The sequence below is a fragment of the Harpia harpyja genome, chromosome 13 (assembly GCF_026419915.1).
Source record: "Harpia harpyja isolate bHarHar1 chromosome 13, bHarHar1 primary haplotype, whole genome shotgun sequence".
NCBI lineage: Eukaryota > Metazoa > Chordata > Aves > Accipitriformes > Accipitridae > Harpia > Harpia harpyja.
This window is the reverse complement of record NC_068952.1, coordinates 41,685,216-41,710,086: the sequence shown is the minus strand read 5'-3', so window position 1 is coordinate 41,710,086 and position 24,871 is coordinate 41,685,216. Positions and strand designations below refer to the sequence as shown.

The window sequence follows — 24,871 nt, the reverse complement described above, 5'->3', positions numbered from 1 at the left end:
AGGGAAAAATCTTATCCCGTAATGGGTATTCTTCTTGTGTCCCTAAACCTTCTAGCAGCAGTGTTAAAGGCATGACCCTGGAATGGGCAAACCACCGATATTTGAACAGTCTAATGATTCCTGCGCTGGTTGTTTCTTTTTCCCTTTAAAAGCTTGGGTACAAGAGAGAAGCCAAGCTCCTCTGCCATCATACAGTGAGTGCAAAATTGAAGTTACAGGGGGATTTTGCAGTTCTTGTTGCCTTCGGTATGCAAAATAAGTAATGCAAATATGCTCTGGTACCAAAGTACTCAAATGTCTCATGCAGAAATTCGCTTGTACAAGTCTCCTGCCAAATTTGACAGCAACTCAGTACGGGTCCTTCACTCCTGAATTCATTTTCCCACTTTCTTAAAGCCGTAATAAAGGTACTGCCTTCACAGGGTCTTTTTGGAGACTCGATAAAGTTTTCCTGATGTTATAATGTTTGCATGTGTCCCGATCCAATATATCGCACTGTATTGTAGTGCCCACTCCCATTAGCAAACTGAGCCTCATCTTACAGTTGATCTCCTGTTATTGCTGTTCATAATTAAAACGGGTTGCTTTGAAAATATGCAGCAGGTACAAATACTAAATATGTCCCTAAAGGAGTAAATCAGCCCTGGAATAATGATATGAGAAAGAACAGAAAATGTGCTGGAAGAATTTTAGTAGTTATAGGAGCTACTTGCTACTAACTGTTCCTTACACTGGGACTCAAATGAGGTTGTATACGTGCTCAGAGGGCCAGGACAACCTGTTTTGTTTTGCAAACTACTTACAGTTCAGATTGAAACATTAAAAAAGACAAGTAGGAATTTTCACCTTGGGGGTGAAGGGGTGGAGAAATCAGGCTTTGAGTTTGAAATTCAATTTTGTGGAAAATGCAATGCTTCCACTCCGAATAGGACTTAGATAGAACGGTGATTCATCCCCCATTGAAGTCAATGCCAGAGTTGCTTTTGATTTAATCAGAATCAAACCCTATGGGATTATTCTCACTTGCAAACTGGACTGGTCCTATTAAGTAGAGAAACCACAGTGCTTTTGCAGGACTGCTTCTTTTTTTTTTTTTTTTTTTATTTAATGAAATTGGCTCGGTGTCACAAAACTGAGATGAAACCCGAAACCCTTCTGTTTCAGTGCTTTTTGAATGTTCTTGGAACATCTGGCACAGCTGTTATTTTGACCCCAAGGCAGGAGTACAACCTCGCTCCTGTTCCTATTCCAATTGAAGCTGACACCAAATATGCCAACACAAATGGGGCTGCGCAGCCCAAACTGAGCTGTCAGCTCCTTCTCGGAAGAAATTGGAGCTCAGGGATGGGGCGAGAAACCAGAGTGGTCCCGTTGTCATGGTCAAAGCTGTCAAACCTAGGCAAAAAAAGACAGGAATGAGGTAAAGCAGCGGGCACTGTTTCTGGAGCTCCGCTAAGGAAGAGGCTACTTCTGTTTTTCTTTAAATTGCTTCCTTATTGACTTTTAAATGTAGCCACCCATAAACCTGAATGAATGCCCACAGGACGAGGGTTTTTTGCACCTCCACTTAAATGAGATTTGTAGAATTGGTTCATCCAAATGGAACTTCTATACGTGGACGGATCTGTGAATCTATTCCAGCTGCTTTTCCTTGCCTGGCACCACAGAGAAGAGAGTATTTTTCCTCCGACAGAAAAGATTGTGGGGATAGCTGAGTGAGAATCAAACATGCTCAAGATCCAAAAGAAGCTGTCTTGTCTCTGATAAGTAATACCCGATACCTAAATCTTTCGACTTACTCTAAGCTGCAGGAACTTGTAACTTTTTATCTATAAATCTTCTTCCTCCATGCACCTTCCTGATTTCCTTTCAGCTCGGAGGCTTTATACTACTGCTTATACTTTCATCTCTTAAATACTCAGAACCTTAAATTGTCTCTGGTGTACAGGATAGTTAGTTCTCTAGTGTGTTAATCCTCATTATGTGCCTATTAAAATGAAGATTAAATGAAGCATTAGGGTGCCTCCTCCCGTTAAGAAATCTGAAAAACAGGATTGAGTTGGGGGGGGGGGGGTGGAGCAGGAAAACCACCAAACACCTACAAAATTGTTTCTTGAGCTTCGCTGGGAAGCAGTAAAAGCAAGACTGCGCTGAAGTCTGAGGTACGAGCGCATGATTTTGTTAACGTAATTGTGCGAGTGAGGGGAAGATAAGGACTGCAGTGTACTAGGAATAAGGTTTTAGGCACCAAGAGGGTATTTGCATGTGCCTACGTGAGGTGTAGTGTGTTCGTACATGGGTTCAGCGTCGTACACACGTGCTTTGGCAGGCAAGAGGCGATGCCTCCCATCTGCACGCACACAGGTACGTCCTCTTCGCCTTTCTGGGGGGCTGGGGTCAGGTGCAGAGCCGACCCGCTGCGTGAAGGCTCGCTGCCAGCCCCCGTTGTACGTGCTGTCCAAAAATGCCCCTTCCCTTCTTCCAAGCTGCCGTAACCCTGGGATAACTGCTAAACGGATGGGAAAATCTCTTTTCTTAAAGGGCAGGTGATTTTTTTGGGGTGGGGGAAGATTTCGGACTGCCCTGTCATTTCCTTGAGCTCAATTATCCCTAGGAAGTCCCCCCCTCCCTTTCCCACCGCCTCTCCAAAGATTAACTTTTGGGTTATTGTTGTTTGGCAGGTACTTTTAATTGGCTGGAAAATATTCTTCCTGTGAAGTTGCAGTTTTCTGGGGCTTGAATGAGTCCAGTCTGCCATTGGCTCTGCCCAGCGCCTCCCGATTGGCTCGGCAGCCCGCGGGGGGACCGATAAGGGCGGCTATAAAAGCCCTCGGCACTGCTCCTGGTCCCCCAGCGAGCAGGAGCCAGAGGGGCCAGGCAGAGCCGGGCTGCAGCACGTCCCTGAGCCTCGGCGGACTCCTTTCTCTCTCCCTGGGAGCGCGTATCCAGATCCACATCTTTGCTCAAGCCGAAGTGGAAGAGGAGAGAGAGAGAGACACACACACACACACACACACACATACACCCAAAAAAAAAAAAAACCAACCCACCCAAAAAACCACACTTAGCGGAAACTTGTCAGAGAATGCTACTAAAGTCTGGTTTTCTCCTGCTGCTGGTGATCAGTGCATCTGCATCCTATGAAGCTGAACAGAATGATTCTGTGAGCCCCAGGAAACCCAGGGTTGCAGCCCAGAACTCAGGTAACACCCAGCAAGGAGGGCTTTGAGCCTGAACCCTGATGTGTTAAACTGTTTCAGATATCTCTACTGCTGATTTTTCTTTTTTTTTTTCTTTTTTTTTTCTTTTTTTTTTTTGCTTATAAACTTAATGGCTGGTAGGAACAAATATTGATTTAAGGGTCTGATTCAGGAGGATATTGGTGCATAGCTGGAGAAGAAATCATCTCCTTTCAGGAGCTGGGTCAGGGAACCGGTGTGTGATCTGCTTGCAGGATGCAATCCATTCTCTTTCCTCCTCCCCATCTACTAAATGAGTTCCGTGTACTTTTTTTTCCCCTGCTTGCATGTATCTTTATCTCTTCTCCAATTGCAATCATACTTTGGTGTTAAATTCCTTGCTTTTTAGGAAGTTGATAAAATCCGTGGAAATTTGTCTGAACCATTGTTCTGCCAAACATCTGTCTATTCAAAGAGGGGGAGAGAGATATGCGACTTTGAAGAATGCGGTAACCTAGAAACTGTCCACTGCTAGCATTTATTTTCAAAAACTGATTGCTATCAGTTAGATGGTGCCATAAAAATACGATTGTGACATTTAGCAAACTTGCTTTTACAATGGATAAAAAAATTGCTGGCAAGTCAGGTCTGGATGTCTCTACTTTGTGCACTATAGATGCTTAGATAAGTTGGACACATTGTCTGGAACAATGGAAATTAAAAATCTGTCTTCTAGTATACTGAAAAGATATTAGGTCTCTAATTTGGACCTCATTAACAGATGTCTTATTTTAGATCTGCAAGGCTCTGCAGCATTATACTAGGGTGTTTGCTCAATTTCCTTTTGTATTTGGTTGCTATAGAAACATAGGGTCTCACTATTGCACCGTGCCTAAAACAATAAAAGCTTAATGCATACTAAGTCTACTGAAAGCAAAGTTATAATTTGAACCTGTGGAAGCATAATTATGGGAATGACTTGTGCGATGGTGAGGTTATGAACTGGGGAGAGGATGATCTTACCAAATATTTCTCCCTTCAGGCACGTAAGCAGGAGCGGAGAATGAGGAGGGGTTAATTGGGTGATTTTTTAAAGTATTTTTTTTTCTCCTCTTTTCTGTAGAGATCTTAGTTATATAGATACGTCTTTAGGCTACAACTTAGCTCTTAATAAGGTGTGTTCTCTTCCACTAAATGCAAATCCTCACTTTTCCCACACCTAGGATCTTGATGGGAGACACCGGCTTTGCATTTCTTCCTAAAGAATGTCTCGTAACATGATCTGCAAAAGTAATGAATATGCCTTGCACAGACGCATAAGGGGACAGATGTTCAGCTTACCAAAAAAGGTTAATCCCTACTAATTTCAGGGCAATCATGTGGCAATACTGCTGATTCATTGTTAAAATGCATAGTATCTGCACTAAAAAAGATGGGATGACATGGATACCCTCCTGTTGAGACTAACTACTGCCTCAACGATTTTAATTATACATGGTCAGCTCCATTACCTTAACTTTCTCTGTCCAAATGTCCCTTCTCTTTGCAAATCTTCAGCAATATGACCTCTCTTGGCTATGCTTGCAAACTGCTGGGTACCAGGTTAGTATTTAGCACCAAGCTGCTCGTTCAAGTCCTTTGTAGTACTGATAATTGACACGCAAACTAAAATCTTATTTCTCGATACTTTACACTTTTTAGAAAAGCACAGATACCTCCAATGCTAGCAAAACCAGCGCTTCCTCGCAATAAGTGCACATTTCATGCCAGCTTATTGGCAATCGCCAACACTTCAGTCTCATTTTCAAAGGAGGTTTGTGAGCCAGATGCTGCCAAGCTGCTCTGACCTCCCCTCGGTCTAAGACCGTGCAGAAGACCTCACCGCCCAGTGCTCTTCATGGGCCCATCCTCATTAACTTCTGCCTTCTTTAGAGGAGCTCTGAATAAAGCTGTAAACGCATGCAATCAGAATGAGGTTGGGACGGACCCGTAAGTCTCCATCTAGCCAAAGCCTACCAGGTGTTGCCTCTCTTTTAATCCATATGTAACCAGTTGAAGGTTTCGGTAGTTGCAGTTTCTGTTCCTCGATTGGCTGGTGATCTGCTGCATGACTTCAGCGTATAACTCCCTTTGGCAGTGCCTTTGGCCTGTCTTTGTTACCTTTCGCTCCAGTCCTGAAAAGCAATAAGGCTACTGCTTGATTGCAGTTGAGCATGACTTGCCTTTGCGCTGGAGAAGGACTTCATGGCGCTGGGCATCGGGGAGCGGTGCGTCTGTAATGTTGCGCCTGTGCCTCTCTCTGCAGCCGAGGTGGTTCGCTGTCTGAACAGTGCCCTCCAGGTGGGCTGCGGGGCCTTCGCCTGTCTGGAGAACTCCACGTGCGACACGGATGGCATGTACGACATCTGCAAGTCCTTCCTGTACAGTGCTGCTAAATTTGACACTCAGGTACAGTACGAGTATAAAGGGGACGAGAATAATACCTCACCTTTAGAGCTCCCTTTTCATGCCCCAATTCAATAAAGTGCTTTTACAAGTCCTGCGGCACTAAAGCACGTGCTTAAATACTTTGCTGAATGGATGCCTTAATTTCTCTGTCCTCATGGAGATGGGGTCTGTGCAGGCTTAACCCTTCCTTTCTTGCAGCCCTTCCTGCTGCTTAGGTACTCCTCTGAACCATGATTTTGATTTTTGGCTACGAATGCATCCTTCAGGGCTATTTTCTACAGTACATTTTCCACATACTGTATGCTATGTGTGAGGACTTGGCAAGGAGTGTTTTGTGGGGCGGAGAGCTAAGTTTCCTCTTCAGGAGGAAATATAAACGTTCTTCTAACAAAGTAAGTCTTCTGACTGTGTGACCTGGCACAGGGCTGGGATTTGAATTGGAAGTCTTCGGGCCTGGGAATGCACGGCCAGATCAGCCTCTCCGGAGCTTCAGTTGCTCGCAACAGAATAAATAGGATAATATCAGAGGACTGTGGCTCTGCCAAGGGCCCTTTTCCCTCGTACTTTCTTCCCAAAACGCGCACGCCCCCTTGTTCCCTGTGCTCTTGCTCCTAAGGACAAACTTAAAAGCTCTTAAAGCATCTTGAGGTCTGGTGAACCAGATGTATTAAATCGCTGGTATGCAGTGAGTGGTCCGGCCCTCTCCCGGAGGGCAGAATTGGCCCATGTCTGGTGCTGGCACTTTAGGTCTGTTCACGCAAAGGCTTCCATTGCCTAAATCTTTTGGGACCAGGAGCTCGCTGTTCTCACTGGACTGTGTACATCTCAACTGAAACTGCTATGAATGATAACTATGCAATAATTGCGAGCATTTAGGGTCCAATTCCCTGCCGTACTTGGTAAGGGATCTCCAGCAGGTCTGTAATTGTAGCAAGGGTAATTAACAGCAGCCAGCCACAGCGGAGTATCTGTTAATACGTCCCTTTCTATGAAATCTGTTGCAGTTTAAGGTTTTTCTTCTCTTTCCAGGGAAAAGCTTTTGTGAAAGAAAGCTTGAAATGCATTGCAAATGGGGTTACGTCCAAGGTGTTCCTTGCCATCCGGAGGTGCTCCACATTCCAAAGAATGATCTCCGAAGTGCAAGAGGAGTGCTACAGCAAACTGGACATGTGCGGCATTGCGAAACGAAATCCTGAAGCCATCACGGAGGTCGTCCAGCTTCCAAATCAGTTCTCAAACCGGTACGTGGAGCTTTCCTCAGCTGAAATGCATCAAATGCAAAAATGTGGAGCACAGAGAAAGAAATGAGAGGAACCAAGTTGACTAACTTCTTACAAGTCCTAATATAGCTTAGCCTAAGTAATGCTCTCTGCCTTTTCAAGTTCTTGTTAAGTTTTACCAGCATTCTTCTGATTCTCTTTTTGGTAAATACACTTATAAACTTCTCCAGGGGAGAATCATAAAATTAGCTAGACATATATTACTTCAAAGCCTGGAGTTTGTTTAAATGTTAGTTCTTTTAGTCTGAATGCAGTATAATGGTAAACAGCTTTTAAATACCGAACCAGTTCGATTAATGTAGCATCTCTGGCATATTGAACACTTAGGAGCTTCTCAACCTATTGCAACTTCACTCACTTCTTCAGACTGCAGCCATCCCTTTCCTTGGGTTTTTATGGCACCTAGCAAATGAGGCCTTGCCCTTCGACTTACCATGGCAATATGAAGAACTAGAAAAGCTTAAAGGGAACCAGCGAACCTGCTCCTCTATAACCTTACTCTGCCATGACCCAGAAGTTCATATTTCTAGGGGTAGTCTGGTGTTCTTAATGGTCTCTTTTAGGGTTGTCTTCACCGCTGTTCCTTCTTGATAGCAAAAGCTGCTGCAGAAATGTGCACGTCACGCTGCTCCTGGTGCCTTTATCTGAGCACAGAACTGCCCTGTCCCCATCATCCAAGGACAAGGGACAGAGAGAGGCTTCAGGGAGCTACTGCAGTCTGCGCAGTCACGCTGCAAGGGCAGGGATTTCTCCCTCTAAATCCTGGAACAATCAGTGCTGAGTCTTGTGATTGGGATAAAAGGGATCTTTTTGAACAGTTTGAGTAAATATGCTCTAGAATTTGAGTGCAAAGAGACCAAGCTGCAATTTAACATGTTGGCTGGCTGTGGCGAACGCTACAGCTCCTCTGGGGTGGCTGTTTGACTTGATCTAGAAGCACCTTAAGCCTCCAGACCTATCCTAGGACAGGTATGCAAGTGATATATAGATGTTGCATCTCTGACTAGCGTAAATTTATTATAGAAAACTCTATTGTAGATATTATATCCAGAAAACTATACTTGTGGGAAGGCAAAAATTATACTCGTGTATAATTGTGTCTTTCCCCTCTTTCCCCAAGCAAATTTGGAAGAGGTTTGCTTCAGCCTTCCCCCGAGGGCTGGGACGAGGAGCAGGCAGTGCTGCGGCATCAGTGTTTTTCAGGCTGAAAGAGCAGTTCAGGTTAATACGATGGATTGTAGAGTTAAAGAGTCCTTGGCAGGACTGTAGGGGCATTGAGGTGAAGGAGGGACGTGTGGACACTCGAGCGAGGGAGGATGCAGTGATAGCAGCAGCAGTGTTATACGTGTTGGGGACGTTCCTCTCCAGAGGACCAAGCCTGAACTGGAGCTGCTGTCTGCCAGCTCGGAGGGAACTCCTCCCCCACAGCCGCCAACCCTTGTCAAAGCCAAAGGATATTATGACATGTTGAGTAACAAAAGCAGCAGGATTTCCCAGCTAATAGTTTACATTGAGGTCTCCTAAAGCATCCTGCTTTCCCAGCCCCTGTCCCAACATAGCCACAGAATAAGAATGTGCCACTTGGCCTGGGACACTGAGAGGAAGTAGTTAAAGGTCATAGCATCTTCCTGTGATTTAATCTCATGGCAGGAGCAGGAGGAGAGGAAAGCCTTGTTGCCTTTGCTTGCAGTCTAGCTCCTGAAAGGCATTAGCGAGCTGTTTGATTGCAGTTCTAGCTATGGAAACCACCAAGCTGTATTTGTATGAAGGAGGTGTATGCAGCACACCAGAGGAAGGTGAATAGGATCTGGTCCTCCTGTCTCGACTGGGACCGATTTAAGCTGGATGCATGGTTCGCACAGATGTATTCATCATCAACTACGGTGCATGCTTCAGACCTTAATATCAGCACTGCTGAGCTGTGCTTGCACTGTGCTCCACCGTGCCAAAGCCTGGTCCTTTTGTACTTCAAGTGCAGCAGAAACTTTAACCTCACCTGACCTCCACTGGCTGCTCTAAAGGCCAGAGCTGAGAGTTAGGAAAGGAGTTTGAATGTGAACTCTCATTTCCCTCTTCCTTCCCCTCCTCCACCTGCAGGTTATTCTCTTTTCTGCTCCTGTGGAAAAATGTCACGGTGACCTTAAAGGCTTAAAATAAGTTCCCCAACGTCCTTTCAGGCAGAAGTAGCCCAGCAAATACGGGACTGCTCCTCTTTTCCCAACTTTCTCTCCCTAGGAAGTTGTTCTCTTTTACAGTGAGGTCCCACTTGCCAGCTTTGCTCTCCGTGCCCAAGCCAGGCATGCACGCAGGGCTGTGCTGATTCTGCCTTAGCCCCACAGAGGATCGTTCCTTTGAGCACTGTTCTCTGCTCGGCTCAAGCAGCGCTGGGGAAACAGATCAGCACAATTTCCTGGCTCCCTCCTTGAGCATGGAACGCGTACTCAAGGCTGCTGGAAGGCGAAAATGCAGCAGCAGGCTGTAGAGGAGGCAGGCACGCAACAGGGCAAAGCATAAGGTCCTCACTTGTGATTTAATGCATGGTCAGCTTGTTGGAAGTGACAACTGATTGTATGTCCTAAAGATCTGTCCCCGGGGAATACATGCATCTGTCAGGCTCTGACTTGGACTGAGTTTCCTTCTCCCTCTTCTGGTCCCTGGCTAAAGGCTGTGCACGGAGGGGAAGGGAGAGGAACAAAAGGGAATGGTGCCAGAGGGATGGCTGCATTCATAGGAAGGGTCGTACTGGCTCAGACCAGTGGTCTGTTTAGTCCGTTATCCTGTCTGATGATGGGCAGTATCTGTCTATTGGAAAGCTGCAATTATTTTTTTTGCTAAAGCTCTAGAAATTCCGGTTCTTTAGCAGAGAGTAAAACACACGCTTAAGCCAATTACTACATCGTCTTAGCTCCTGCTCTCACCTTCTTCCTGATCCACCCAGGTAATGCCAAAATCACTTGTGCTTATAGCCTTACCTTTCAGAGCTGGAGCAGCTGCTCGCTTAGGACAAGTCCATTAGAAGTTTGATGGGTTGCGTTCCTTCCATATGTCATGGGCACAGCATCGCCAGGTCCAGGGCATTTGTTAAATGCAGTAAGAATACGTACGTTGTGCACTGTCAAAAATCATTTTGAGACACGCCCTAACAACTTAAAAGTTCTGATTCTCATAGTTTTGTCGCTTGGACTGGTGTCCTGGCTTGAGATCAGCTCTTACCTTGTTTCTTTTGTCTTGCTGGGGGATGCCTTGGGATAATGGATGGTAACTCTCATGCAGGTATTACAACAAGCTGGTGAGAAGCTTGTTGGAGTGCGATGAAGAGACTGTCAGCACCATCAAGGACAGCTTGATGGAGAAGATCGGGCCCAACATGGCAAGCCTCTTCCACCTGCTGCAGACAGATCACTGCGCCCAAGGCCACCCGCGCACGGACTTCACCAGGAGACGTATCACTGAGCCGCAGAAGCTAAAACTCTACTTCAGGAACCTCCGAGGTGAGGGGTCCGTCCCGGCCCACACAAAGCGCAGCTCCGCCGAAAGCGCGTAACGCCTCAGGGGAGCAACAATGGGTGTGTAAGGGATGCTAAGCACTACCAAAGCTGAAGTCTCTCTTCTAGAAGAGTAATGCACCCAAACCAAGTGTACTGTAGCTAGTTTTAATAACAACTAGGAACTGGTTTTAGATTTAGTCATTAATATTTTCTATTCCTCTCGAACAAAACTTTTGCATGGATCTGTGTTAAGTGTCTCAGCTTTCCCGCCGTCAAAATGTCTCCATCTCTTTTCTTCCCCACAAAAAACATATCCCAAACAATCTTAGTCTTAAATATAACCGTACAGTAGTCAGGCCTTCAGACACCAAACTCTAAATGTACTGTAGCGCTAACACCATTGAAGTCTGAAGATTTGGCACCGAGGAGAATAGTTTATTCTCTCTTGTAGTAAGCTGGTAGGCGACGATAGATGCACTAATAACTATTGCACATCCTAAAGATGTCAATGGAATTCGTGTTATGAATCTGTGCTGGCCATGGACGAATATGAATGTCATATTCCTGGTCTCTTAGTGTCATACAGTCCTAATCCTTCCAATACAGCTCCGTTAACCCGTTGATTTACCAAACTCGCTAGCTGTGGATGATTCTAGTTACCGTGACCTGGCACCACAGTGCAAAATGAGTTAAAACTCCCCCCCTCCCCGACACACACCAAATCAGGAAAGGAACATTTTGTACTACGGAAATGATTAAAAGAGGTGCCAGTCTATGGTTGAAGCTAGTCAGAAGGTTACATAATCTTGCATTGTATTTAAAAGCTAACATCTATGTACTGTATTTAACTGTCTAAAGCTTTAAAAGAAATCTAACAAAAACAAACCCTGTCTTAAGACTAGAGTATTAAAGGTCTTGCTCTAACTGTGGTATAAATAGTTTTAAAATCTGTCATGTACTGTACATAAATTCCACGAGAGTCTGCTTAAAAGGAGCAGAATATAATAACTTTATTGCATAAACTTAGTTTTGTAAGTTAGCTATTTCTTTTTTCCTGGAAACAGTATCTCTGTCATATTCAAGAGTTCACATTCTACTCTGTGGCCTTCTTATAATGGAAGAGAGAAGATGTTTAGGACAGAAATTACCGGGCCAGAAACAAGCCTCTCTTCTCAGTTAAAACGGGGGAGGGGGGGGAAGAGTTCAGACTGGCCAGTCCTATCTCCACAGAGCTGCTGTGAGATGTAGTTATACCCAAGGCACCAGTGCCGCTGGAGAGCTATTTGGGGAATTATCAGATGGCTGACAAAAAGCTGCTTTGGGATCTCATAGCTGCCGCAGGGTAAAACTTCCTTTAGAAAGTTGATTTCTGGGGAAAGGCAGGGAAAATCCTTAAATTCTCTTAAGCTTCGGAAGTAAAGCGGTGTGCCTGCCTTTAAGAGGACGCATGCATTAATGCTCTCAGACCTGCCTTTCCTCCCATCCACCTCTTCGGCAGCCTCTGCGAACAGGAGCGGAGCAGCCGGTCCTGCAGCAGTAGCTGGGGGCCTCCCCCAAACGCCGCTCTCTGCACAGTAGTCTGGCCGGGCTTCGGTGAGCCAAAAAAAGCCACATCGTGGCATGCGATCAACAAGGCCGGTTCCACGCTCCAAATCTACCCCGTTAGAGTCCGTCTGCAGAGTGGATGACTCTTGCTCAACTAGTTAGAGAGCTAATAAAGGAGGGATCTATTTTTCTTTTCAAAATCTAAAGCAATATAACTTTTTTTTTTAAACCACAAAGCCTTTAAACAATAACTTGCTGCTAATATATTGAAACCAGATGCAGTGGCAGCATTTCTAATATTGCTGTCTTCATTAAATGTAGCCCAAAAGTGCTGTCATAAAATTGTAAGCAGCAAAAAATGTTGCTGACGGTAGAGGGTTGTTGTTTTGGTTTTTTTTTTAATACTCTGAATCGTGCCGTCCAGGGCAAGCAAGATGCAATATTGCTCGTTCTTAAATCACAGTCAGGTATATAGAGTCCAACACAAAGAAGTTTTGCAAGGTGAAAACCAAAGGCCCCTTGAATATCCTGACCCTAAAAGTTTGACTTATGCTTAGGAACTGATCCCAGAACTGTGCACGTGCAACTCCACCCTACAGCATTACACCTCACGCTGCACCATTAGGAGACAGGGATTACTAAATAGGGAAGTCTGCTGGGGTTTGTGCATCAAGTGCATATTGCTGTTTGGGGAAATTGTTACGAAAAGGTCTTTACCCGGCGCGAGGCAGTGCCCAACCAACCGCCTGGATGGCTGCACTGGTGCTACGGAGCCCAGCTCTGGGCTGTGCGAAGCAGCTCCCGTTTTGGGTACCCAAGGCCTCCGTGGGCTCGCACCAGCAGAGCTCACTGAGGACATCTAGCAGCCACGATTTTCCATGGAGATGCTCCTCACGGCAAGTGGCTTCTCTGTTGCTTTGTGCATCCATTTCCATGAAAACCCAAAGAAGGTTTGTCAACTTGACTGGGGGCCAGGGAGGAGGGTTAGATTGCCCCAAACCCTATCTTTTTGGGTTGTCATAATTCACTTTCTTTTTCCAGTAGGAATTTAAACTTGTTGTCCCCTGAATATGGGTGGGAAGATGACCGGGAAAATAATTCCCCCCGATTCGATTTGCTGTGGTATCACAGGTAGACATCACCTGTGCAAACCAAAGCTCTGCCTCTCCGCACTGGCACTGCTGTTGGGCACTCACTGGATGGCCCGTGTCAGAGAGAGCCTCAACTACGTCACCAGATTTTTGAGCTGCTTTAATACGTCACTTTTTTTTTCCTATGCTGAAGTAGCAAGGAAGCCGCAAGCACACATCCGTCAAATCAAAAGGCCTGGGGTTCACCTTGCCTAACTTTTACCATCTAGCCTAAGCTGGTCATTTAAAGCTCTCTCTTATCAGGGGAGAGGGACAGGGAGGTGGGAGAGGCGCTTCCCGTCGACTGGGAAGGATGCCTGATTTTAGATGGTTTGAATTTGGTGAGAGAGATCCCCCTGGGGATGGGGAATGATTCTCAATATTAAGTCCAGCTATTTCACATTTTATTTAATCTCTAATGCTTTATTTTTTTAATCTTGCGTTCATTGCAAAATGATTTCTCTTGGGGGCGGGGAGGGGCTTATCTAGAAATGTTTGCATGATTCTCATTGTGATTTGTTTGCACTTTAGATGTTTTGTGCCATTATAAATTTGCATTATGTATTTATAATTTAAAGATACTTAGAAGGGGGAGAGAGTTTGGGGTTTTTGTTTTTTTGCTGAGTACTGGAATAAACAGTGAGCATATCTGGTATATGTCATTATTTATTGTTTAAATTACATTTTTAAAGCTCAGTGTGTTCATATAAAGGTTATTTGAAACATATCATAGTAATGAGAAAGATGCAAGTTATTTTCTTTGCTTATTTTTATAATTAAAGATGCATAACATAATGAGGCCTATGTTGGATTTTCTTCTGCAATGAAATAAAATGTCAAATTTAAGGGTTTTTAGTGTCTGACTCTTTCATTGAACCTTACTGTGACTGCTGATTATGATACTAACAACAAGCAAGTTGTTGCACTTACCTTGGACTGAGCATCATAGCTGTTACGTCTCTTCTGGATGCTGAATATCTCGGGTTCGGATCCTGCAGTGTAGGTGATGGGAAGTCAGAGGTTCAGCTCACACAGTCGCCAGCAGTGAGGCTGGAGAAAAACAGGTAGAACGGGGTGAGCGCAGAGTAAATGATACCTGAAGTAGCTTTTCGGCATCTAGACCACCGTGCCGAGTATCACCAGAATAATCCTTTGGATACGTTTGCTCTGACCAAAACCTCCGATCCCGGGCCCCGCGATGTCCGAGAGCAGCTGTAAATCCCAGTGCTGATAAAGCTCTTGTCATGGTTCTCTTTGACAGCAGCCTGACCTTGTAAGTTGTATCTTATTTAGCCCTTATTTAGCCTGAGAACAAAATTAAGGCAGAACCATTTTTTAATGAATGCATCCGTAACAGCGTTGCAGGAAAAAGAAAATACCTTGGTTTTGGCTTTGATGTACATGTAAATGTGCATTTACACTTCATTCAGGAAATCTCTAATTTCCAGTGGAAGATCAAAAAAAGTGTAATACTCATCAGAGGAAGACTGGCAGACTAATTCAGATTTAATGCTCCAAAAGCCACCGCAAAGTTTAAAAAACCATTTCCCCCATCATATTAGAGTAAGATTTGTCCAAGAGAACCAAGGAATAAATATTAGCAATACAGTTGGATTTAAAAAAAAAAAAACTCTTGTTCCTTCTCGTTTTGTCCAGCAAGGTAGAAATTACTTTCAAAGGGGGCTATTAAAACTTTGCTTTTGTTGAAATCCCTTTTTAGTCAAAAGCGAAATTTGTAACGAGGTACAGTAACTTACCAAAATCAGAATTTATCATTCTTTGCAAACAAATAAGCTGCTGTGGTTCACAGCAGTGGGAGTTGATGAGCCAGAGCGACGCTTATTTAATATTGCTGCAAACCAGGGCTGAGGTGCCAAGGAAACGAGACCTTCCTTGAGCTCCCGTTACTGCTATTAATCCATAGATGGTGACGAGCCATCCCCCCACCTGCTTACCTTGATACTGTTTTGGGAATTCTCCCTGCTCCTGGCTCCAGGTGAGCTTCACTGTTCCAGCAGCAGTTGAGCTGGTATCTCGGAAAAAGGCAGGAAGGGCGATTGCGTACATAATTCGAAACACTGGGCTGTACTGCCAGCTTGATTAGGTTTCTCATAAAATCCTTTCCCCAAATGAAAAAGTGAAAAGCAAAAAGGATTGCTAAGAAATGTTGACATTGCTGCCATAACTGAGCATCAAAGCAGTTAGGTTTACAAAAGGAATTCAAAACCAGTTCCCGTCTATGTACAAGTGCCACTGAGTCGTCCGACGTGCCAAGGTTCTGAGAAATGGATGTCACCTCTGACTTTCTCATCTGCTTTTCCGTTAGCAGGAATCCCCAGATCGCTTGCTGAACACATGCGTCCACTCACCTATCCATAAATCACTGGCTGCTGAAGAACATCCCCCCCCACCCCACTTTCGAGAAGCCAAAGCAGCAAAGGGAACAGCATTCAAATAGAAATGACAAAAAAATTTAGGGGTAAACAGCGAATTACAGATTGCTAGAAACAAAGCCTTGCTCTTGCAAAGAGTGCCTTGGAAACAGTAGAGATGCCACGCTTCCAAAAGCTGGCTTTCACAGCTAGTTTGTAATTAATAACCACGATGAAATAATTAGTGTCAATATGATGTAGTATTCATATGAAATCTTCATAAATCTCAGCCTTTATGTCTGCAAACCACATCCCTAAAATGAAGTTGTTCTTGGACAATTTGAGGATTTTGCCAGTCCCGAGCACCTCACCCCGAAGCATGGAGTCACTCAGAAATCTGGACATTTCTATAGTAATTCTACACAACAAATTCTGTTTGAAACCCTGCTAATTCTGGGTTGGGGTTTTTTTTCTTTCTCCCCTTAGCTCCCCCGAGTGCTAAAACTCGACCCCAAAATGAAGGGAATAAATGACACGAGAACTCTCCGGCATGGTTCAAAGCAGGATCAGCTGTACTCCACCAGAAATTGCAGCATTATAACACAAGTTTTCCTTTCTCCTCCCAAATTCAAGGCCGACCTTGTGGTGAGGATTATATATCCTATAGATCAAAATGTCAACAGTTCATTTACATAGCTCATAAAGCGGGCAGCATGAGTCAGGTGAAGTTCTTTAAAAAAGAACGAAGGTGTTAATCAGGCTGTTTGGAGGGGCATTTTTATTATTATTATTATTATTATTATTATTATTATTATTATTATTATTATTGTATGGGAAATTTTTACCTGGTGTCCCAACTGCGACAATATTTCTGAAGTGCAACAATTTCTCAAGAGTTGGGAAAAAAAATGACATGTTTAGACCAGTGCTAGTTAACTAGGGTTTTGATTTCAAAAAAATGGCAGCAGCCGGGTCTAATCAAAACAGCGACCATGGTGGAAAGACTGTGCAGAAAACAGTCCTAGAAAAGGAAATCTCGGCTCGATGACAACGAAGAGCTCAGAGTGCATTAAAATCCTGGTTATCATCTTCAAATGGAACAAACAGACCAGGAGTTAATTCGATTTGGCCGAGGCCCAAAGTACATGATTGACTGATGTTCTTGTCTTGTCCTTTTTTTTTTTCTTTTTTTTTTTTTTTAAGTTTCATTACAAAACAAGGGGAAAATCATTTCAGATTTTCCTGGTCCTCACCCTTCCTGCTTGCTTTGCTGTTCTGAGCAAGGGGGGAGAGAGAGAAAGAGCGAGAGCCGGAGAGAAGGAGTGTGATCTTTGGCACTTCGAATGACACCAGGCAAAACAACTGGGAGTGAAATTTGGGAACAGACTTCACTTCCTGCCTCCCGTGAACTTAGAAAAATAAAAAGCAGAAAAAAAACCTTCCACAATATAATAAAGGACATTGTCTTTGCCATCATGATTCAGCCAGTACGACCGGGAATATGAAAGCAGTTTAAAAAAAAAAAAAAAGTGAAGTAGGATGCTAAAAATATATTCAAAGTGCAAACAAATTGACTCCGCAGTGGTCGTTCCCATCATGCGAGGTCCGATGGGCGAGAAGCAAAAGGAAGAGGTAGAAGAAATGCAAATGGATGAAGACTTTACCAGATTATAAACCAGGGAACTCTCAGTTGCAGGACACTGAGCTATACAAATGCAGTTGAGGTTTTTATATATTTCAGTGTAAAGCAATGGCCCAAAATTATACTGATGGATTTGGGGGGGGTAACACTGCTTGAAATCCCTCTCTTTCCAAGGCCTGATCAGAGGGAGGGGTACTCAGCACGTATGAAAAGCTTACAGAGAATATTGTTCGACAGCATAAGGCACTCGCAAAAATTACTTTCTTTCAATAAATCAGCATTTTCCAAGGAGACAGCTCTTCCTCATCTGGTTCACAGTATACAAACCTGTATTTTCAAAGGCTGGGTTCCTCCTTGAAAAGGCCCAGTTAGGCATTCGAGATAATTTCAGATGATTTTTGCTGTAAGCCCCCCTTATCTTGGCGATGGAGAGGAATCCATGTTGCAAGCGGCCGGAGAACCTTAGGCAGAAAATACCTGGGAGAGACACGGGGGTTTTAGTCCAGACAACAGCTGGAAAAACTAGTAAAACCTGTATGAGCTCATGAAGGGGGGGGGGGGGGGAATGTAATTATTTTCACACAGATGGGATTTTTTTTCTCCTCTTTTTTTCCCTCTTTGGTTTTTATTTTTAAGCAGGATGAAATACCAGGATAGCCCAGATTGTAGCTACAAAGGAAGATCCCTGTTACCTGTGCCATCCCGCTTCCCCCTCCAGCCTTTCTCCTGGCCGGGGTGGATGCTGAGGGTCCAGGCAACAAAACCAAGCTGGTCATAATGGTTATTTAAAGAGAAAAATCATTTTATAGAAACTGCGTTCCCCATATTCTCAAGCTGGGAGAAAATTCCAGTTAGTTCCTTTGAATTTCCTTCAGGGTTATTTTTCATCTGCAGGCTTGGAGCATTTTGTGCTGCAAAAACAAATCCCCGCTCTTCTCTCGATGTGCTGTTTGGCTTGGAGTAATCAACCGGGCTCAATAAAATCATCAGCCATCTCCAGCCAGTCGTGCCGAAACCCTAGCACGATTTTGCTCTCAAATGGGGAATTGAGACAGTCCAAACCAGCAGAAAGAGCCCAGCGATTTATTTTTATTACTGTGCTGATAATTAATCCTAGAAGTTTTTTCAGGACTTAAAAAATCTTTTTCTGAGCTGTTGTTTGCTTAACTGTTTCACATGTGTTTCTTAGATTCACTTTTATTCGCTGGCCATGATTTTCATGGGAATGAGGTGTCCGTCTGTGGGATTTGAGTTCACATTCGTGGCTAATTATCCGAAAAAGGTCCCTTTGATCTTTTCCTAAATACGCCTTTATTCCTACAGCCACGGTGAAGAGCACAGCCCCCATCGGGTTGACTTGCAGAGAAGCCACGAGCATGAAAATCTTAAAAATCAAATTAATCTGAACAATAAGAGAAGAACACAGATGTTTTCTTGGGTTTATCATTCCTCCATCACGTTTGCTCGCTCCAGTGCTCCCACGCACGAGTTTCCACGAGCATCGCTCAACTCCCTGCCCCAACAACCTTCCCCTTTGCCCAGCGTCTCCTGGCCGGGCAGGACACACTCCTGCCACGCGGCCGCGAATCTTTCCTGCCCGAGGTAAGTCTTTCCTTCCTTTGGGCAAAGACACTGTCCTCAGGAAGAAGGAAGGACGAGGCTGAGAATCCCGGCGGCTCACGGAAAAGTGCGTGACTGGCTAGGTGGAGCTGCCATCGGTGAGTCAAGAGAGTCCCAACGACGCACGAGCGTTTTCCTCCTCGTCACTCGCGCGGGTGCCGGCGGGGACGGACACCCCAGCCCCGAGCCCTGCTGACACGGTGAAAGCTTTGATTGATGGAGCTGGAGAGGGCAGATGTTTTATCGCTGCATCAGAGGAAAGGGCTCCCGGCAGATCCACCCACGGGGCCCCCGGGGAGATGCGCCAGCCCCGGAGCTGGATTCCCAGGTCAGGGAGCAAACTTCCCTTAAGGATGGGGAGTGGTACGTTCTGGCCGAAAAAATGAGATTACCAGAAGGACAATATTGGTTTTTCCTCTGGTGTGGAAAGGCATTCTGCTCTGCTCCCAGCATTGTGCGGCTTTATTCTTCCTAGGGGTGTATTTGGAGTTCACGGAGCCTGACGCTCACCCCATCGTTAGTCACTAATCAGAGTCAAGTATGAGGGACCTTTTGCCTGAAGCCTCGGGACCCCTCGGTGCTCTGGGAGAGATCAGCATCCAGAGGAATTTTCCACAAATACCCGGGATTTTCCCGGCATCCCCTTCTGGGGCTGCTCAGGATGCTTTGACAAAGCCCTGGTTTCAGCACACGGGTATTCGGCAAGGCTGAAAAAGCAGATCGACACCAGCTGAGACAACCCCAGCCCAAACATCAGCCTTTCTCCAGCGCAGCGGGCCACAGTCACCACCCACGTCCCGTTTACATGCAACTGAGTTGCCAGGAGCATCTGGCTGTGACATCTCCCAAATTTCACATCCGAGCACGGCTAAAAAAGTCACGTTACTGTTGTAGAAATCCTGCACACATTGGTGCCCGGCTCAGCTTTACCATCTCCTAGTCAACTTTGCAGCAGCTAAGGGTTCCTCTGCCATCCAAATAGCAAATAACCCTCTGCTCTGCTATTCAAACTGCTAGAAAAAGCTCATCGTTTGCCTTATAGAGAGCAAAACCTTCCCTATAACCTGAATTTCCAGCAATTTCCTAAGCAGACACCGACCGAAAGGCCAGTGGGAGCAGCACACATCCCGCTGCGTGGCCAGGCTCTGGCAAGATGCAAGTTTTTTCAGCATCCCCTGATATTCAGCTGATGGGCACGATATGAATGAATGAATAATACAGTGGTTTTTCTAAATTACATGTGTGCTCAGAGAGGTCTGATGTGCTCTGGCTGCTTGTCACGCAGGCGGCAGTTCCTTACCGAGGTTGTAAATGTTGTTTTAATGCGGTAATAAGCTTCTCGCACGCTGAGTGAAGGATTAGCCACGTTCCTTGCCCCTAAGTACCTTAAAAGAAGTGAGCCAACTGTCCCAGCTTACTGCCACTTTCAACATCCCAATGCTCGGCTGAGATCTGAGCTCCCAAAAAATCCTGTTCACCCAGGGATAAGTCTAACTGAGCCAAACTAAGGATGGATTTGGTTTAAGCAATGACAGGAAAGAAAACATGGAGATGCTCTCTTCTGGCGAGGTATTTTGGGCTCCCAGCTCAGATGTAATTCGATTCTACAGACAATTATTGACAAAATCTCAAGAAGTTTGGGACTCGGGCATCCTGGCAAAGGGCAAAACTGAAGCTCAGTGTTAATCCCTACCGAAACCCCTCCCGGCTGCCCTGCTGGGAATGGGGCGAAAGCTGCGTCAGCCCTCGCACAGCATCACTCCAGAGGATTTCTCATGCAGCTCCGGGGCTGTCAGGAAGCGATTAAGAAAGCAAAGGAAATAAAAGCAAGTCAAAGAGTTTTGATCCCGCTCACCCTCTTCCCCCCGTGGCGCTGACGCCGGAGAGCAGGATTATTCAGGGTCCCCTTTGAAGCCACGCTTGCGTCAAAGGACGGCACCTGAAAATGGGGAATCATCGTGATTCCAGCCCGGATTCGGTGGCAGAGAGGAGCAGGGGCTGATTCGGGGCAGAGCCTCGTCTCTGCAAACTCTTGCGTGGTTTGTTCAGTCACTGTCACCCCAGTGCAGCTGTCCCTAACAGCACGTTTCCCAGTACTGCTACGGGGATTGCACTGAGCAGCAAGAAAACCAAAGCTGGTCTACGTACTTTCACCCAAGCTGGGCTTAAACCTCTTCACGGCTGAGCCGGCAAAGTGCATCATGATCCACATCCCCAGCCCAGTTGGGGAGCGCAGCCCCGCCGTGTTCAACTGCTCCCGAAAAACTGCTCTCGAACGTCACAAAAAGACGCGTTTCGGAGCAAACAGGCAACCGAAAGGTTGATTTCTCCAAACCCACCCAAAAAGCCAGGGGTATTATTTGCTTTCCTCCCCTCTCTCCTCCTCCCAGGAGGCTCCGATGTGTTTTCAGCTGGTTCGGCCGCCCCCGGAGCCATCGGCGCGCAGCCTGACGTCACCCCCGCGCTGCACCTCCAGCTCCCATTTATGCTGGCAACGCTCTAAAGATAGATCCGAGCAAAGATTATCAGCCCGAGCGGTATTAATAGGAGGCAGCTGCTCTTTAAAGAGGCTTTTAAATAATGTAAAGGAACTTTGTCGTATTTTTAAAAGCCTTTTAAGTGAGCCAAGCTACCCCTCCTCTTCTCTCGCACCCCCCCACCCCGAGCCCACGTGCACCTGCACCCAGGCGATGTGTTGGCCCCGAAAGGTGCCATTTTGTCACCCTGCCTGCTCAAAAGCCGCTCTCCCATCGGCGTGGGCCGGGGGACACGGCTCCATCCCTTTTTCAGCCCAAAGGGAGGGTGGTGGCAGGTTTGCGGAGCCGGGAAGGGGTGAGCCGAACCCCCCCCGGCTGCTGCACCATGCCAGCTTCGACCAGCGGCCTCTCAAAAAAAAGCCATCGGCAGAGCTGGTTTCAAGGAAAACACAGTGAGATGCCTAAACTAGCACTGAGGAGAGCAAATACATCCCCGTGGGTCAGTGGGGTAGTACCTGGGGTCTTCCCCAATGGGACCACGCAAGCGGCACGGCCACGAGCCTTGGGACGGGCTGGTGAGATGGGCCAGCGTCCCGCTGCCGTGTCTGCCGGCTATTTTAATGGCACGAAGGGAAATAACACAAGATCTCGGTCTTTCCTCCAGCCAGCGCCGGCTGCCGGGGCCGTGCTTCAGCCAACTAAACGGCTCCCGAGTGCAACAACAGCCCGAGAAAAGCGTGAAAGGCAAAAAATAAATATTGTGAAACTCGCGGCTGTAGAAACCAGCTGCAGCTGCCGATGGCCACATCTGGCCGCCGTGGCGTGGCACAGGCAGGGACCCGCTCGGAGGTCGAGGCGAGCGGGCAGAGGCAGCGTCTCCCCTGCCTGCCCCGTTTGCTGGGGACAGGAGGGGGATGCTGCCCTGGGTACCCCCTGGCAGGAGCCGTGCGGTCCCCGCAGCATCGCCGTTCCTCTGCTCGGTAACCTCATCTCCCTGTTAACTGAATAATGGAGTGAAACCTTAGCTGTGCTGCCCTCAGCCTGAACATAAAACCCTCCAACGCAGCGCAGGCTCCTGCTAAACGCTGCTTGGGGTTGTCTGCGCCGAAAGGGGAGTGGGTATCCCGTAAATCCCATCTTTATATAAAACCGGCGAGTGGCCGTACGACGCCCAGCGCAAAAAGGGTCTGGGTTTGGGCCGGAGCAGGCAGAAAACACTGCAGCGGAGCGTGGGTACGGTCGCAACCTGCCTGCATCTTGGCTGCCTCCGTCTGGAACAGGGGGATGCGGTCCAGGTTTGGGACTGGGCTCCCAGGAGACTCCGACTCTCCCAGCCGTCAGGCCAAGACCCGTGGAGGAGTTTCTAACCCTCAACGCGCACAATTCACACACTTGTGTTTTTAAGGAGGCTTTTCCTTTTGGCAGCCTTTTAGTTGAAAGCGGAAAATTACACAGCTCACCCTCGGAGCTGATGGCCGTACCATTAATCATGATTTTTTTTTTTTTAATTTAATTCCAGAGAGGATGCCACAAACATGAGCACCAAATGGGCTGCTCGGATTGACCTCCGATTGCTTTGACACGTATTTTGCTCCAGCTCAGGAAGTTGCTCACAGCCAGTTTATGTATTTTAAGGGTGGGTAGATTGACAAATAGGAAATCTATGACATGTAATAGCTGATAATGCATGATGCATTTCCCCCTGTCCTGTGAATTATTTGAGGCTGCATTTTATTTAAATATTATCATGCTGAGGGTTTCAGCGTGTGGCATCCACAGATGACATCAGAGAGAAAAAAATTCAGCAATTCTCCTTATTTTAGGAGCTTATTTAGTCCAGATATTTTAAGTTACTTTTTTGGCCCAGTATCCAAGCGATCTTTCTTCAATCTAAATAAATGTCTCCCATTAAAAAAAAAAAAAAAGCAAAACAAAACAAAACACAAACCCAACTGATGTGGTGAGCCCCGCAGTTGTTCCAAAGCAGAAAGCAAACCCAAGCACGTTTGCCAGGCCCCGTCCGCCCGCTTAACTGAGCCTGTCAAAACCAATAATAAAGAACACTTGCGCGGTGCTTGATCTTTGCAAACCGCGGGGCAGCTTGCGATGGGGACATACTGAGAGCGTGGCGGGGGGGGAGGAGGAACCCCCTTTTTTTTAAGTGAGGATGTTGAGGTTTGGGGTTCGGGGAGGTGAAGTTGGGAGGGCGGGTGATAACAAAATTCAGCTTTTCCCTGATCCTGCACACCTTTCCAAAATGCCTCTCTCGGGTGGCTCGGAAGGTGCTGGAGGATTTTGCCCCCCCCCACTTACACAGCTGGAAGGCGGCGGGGGGCACACCTCGGCAATGCATTCGGGATGCCGCTTTGCACGCTGAGCATCCAAGAGGCGCAGACTGAATTCCCCCTTCCCCGAGGAGCATTTGCATCCCAAACACCCCATACGTTTCCCATCACGTCTCATCCTGATTTTCCTTGCCGTAGCCTTTTTTTTTCCCTCTTACCACCGTGCTCACAAGCCCCCTCAGCCCCCTGCTCCTGGGGCGTTAAATACCCCCTTGGCTCCCTTCCCAATAACCCAGCCAGGAGGGTCGCAGCCTCGCTGCCTGGTGAAGCAGCGGGATGCAGCTGTGGGAAGCCTGAGGATGAGTTTGGGATACTCCAACCATAACGGAGCTGCTGGTGGGAAAGATGATAGACTGGGCTCCTGCTGGGGCTTACTGGGAGCTGTGGAGGAGGCTGGAAGGGACCGGCGTCAGTCGCCTGCGGTGCCTCCTGCTCTGCCCTTACTGCTCAGCAAGCTGCAGGGTGATGCACTCCTTTTTATTTCCCCAATTTTTTTTTTTTTTTTTTTTCCCCAGCAGCTCTGCTCCCTGCCCAAGGCGCTCAGCCACGGCTCTTGTGCCATCTGCTGACCAAAGGCCGCCGGCTCCAGGGCAGGACCCAGCACCCAGCACCCAGCACCCACTCAGCCTGCCTGCACCCACCTTCTCCCCTCCGGCAGCCCCCAGGTACCTCCTTCCCTCGTCTCGCTCCCGCCGCCACCTCCTGCCCAGCCCTACTTGAAAGCATCCCTGGGAATTTGGCTAAATCCCAGAAAGTCCAAAGATGGGAAGATTCTGCTCCTTGGTCATCCATCCCTACGGCCACCCAGGAGGCCCCAGCGGCAGAGGAGGATGGGGAAAGGCTGCACCCCAGATGCTTTTTGCGGGGGAAAGGGGATAGAAGCAGAAAGGGTCTGGCCAAAATGTCCAGGTATAGAATCATAGACTCATTTAGGTTGGAAAAGACCTTTAAAACCATCAAATACAACCCTGAATCTAACACTGCCCTGTCCAAATGCTGGGAAGGGGCAGGCCAGTGGCTGCAAACCCTCCGCAGGGAGACTCTGCTCTTGCTCAGCATCTTCAGCCCAGGCGCTGCCGCCGGCCCCGGCAATCGCCCCAGCGCAGCCCTGCACATCGATGCTGTAACACGCACAGAGGCAGAAATTTGTCCGCCCGCTGCAAACCAGAGGTTTGCACTCTTCATCGCGGAAATACACGGGGGAAGGAGCAGGTAGCCCCGACGGTTTGATGAAGGATGCTTCCTACAGCTGTCTCCTTAGAAAAAGTGACAGACAAGAACCCAGAATGTAATTTTGTGAGTTCAATTTTCCTCCATCTGCCAGCACTGGGGGACACTGAATTAT

The 24,871-nt window shown here is 46.8% G+C and overlaps 1 protein-coding gene and 1 long non-coding RNA gene across 3 annotated transcripts; one reads left to right on the top strand and one right to left on the bottom strand.

The window, feature by feature from the left end:
* The first annotated feature begins 2,545 nt into the window (after positions 1-2,545).
* On the top strand, positions 2,546-13,916 carry STC1 (stanniocalcin 1). Its single transcript, XM_052805998.1, has 4 exons — positions 2,546-3,203; positions 5,485-5,627; positions 6,657-6,868; positions 10,181-13,916. The coding sequence occupies exons 1-4, from the start codon at positions 3,086-3,088 to the stop codon at positions 10,449-10,451; spliced, it is 744 nt and encodes a 247-aa protein (XP_052661958.1). The 5' UTR covers positions 2,546-3,085; the 3' UTR covers positions 10,452-13,916.
* Positions 3,277-16,220, bottom strand: LOC128150101 (uncharacterized). 2 transcript variants are annotated; one of them, XR_008237936.1, is made up of 3 exons: positions 15,026-16,220; positions 14,001-14,120; positions 3,277-6,888 (listed from the first exon to the last, which is right to left on the bottom strand). It is a non-coding gene; the product is annotated as an uncharacterized LOC128150101 (long non-coding RNA). The 2 variants fall into 2 exon arrangements; XR_008237935.1 differs by lacking the exons at positions 14,001-14,120; positions 15,026-16,220 and adding exons at positions 9,826-10,019; positions 10,121-10,293.
* Between the last annotated feature and the right edge of the window lie 8,651 nt (positions 16,221-24,871).

Bases quoted from the DNA above. Each gene is read 5' to 3' on its own strand.
- STC1 (XM_052805998.1), top strand. From the start codon at position 3,086: ATGCTACTAAAGTCTGGTTTTCTCCTGCTGCTGGTGATCAGTGCATCT. The intron at 5,628-6,656 runs GTACAGTACGAG...TTCTCTTTCCAG, and splicing joins CTGCTAAATTTGACACTCAG to GGAAAAGCTTTTGTGAAAGA. The intron at 6,869-10,180 runs GTACGTGGAGCT...ACTCTCATGCAG, and splicing joins CCAAATCAGTTCTCAAACCG to GTATTACAACAAGCTGGTGA.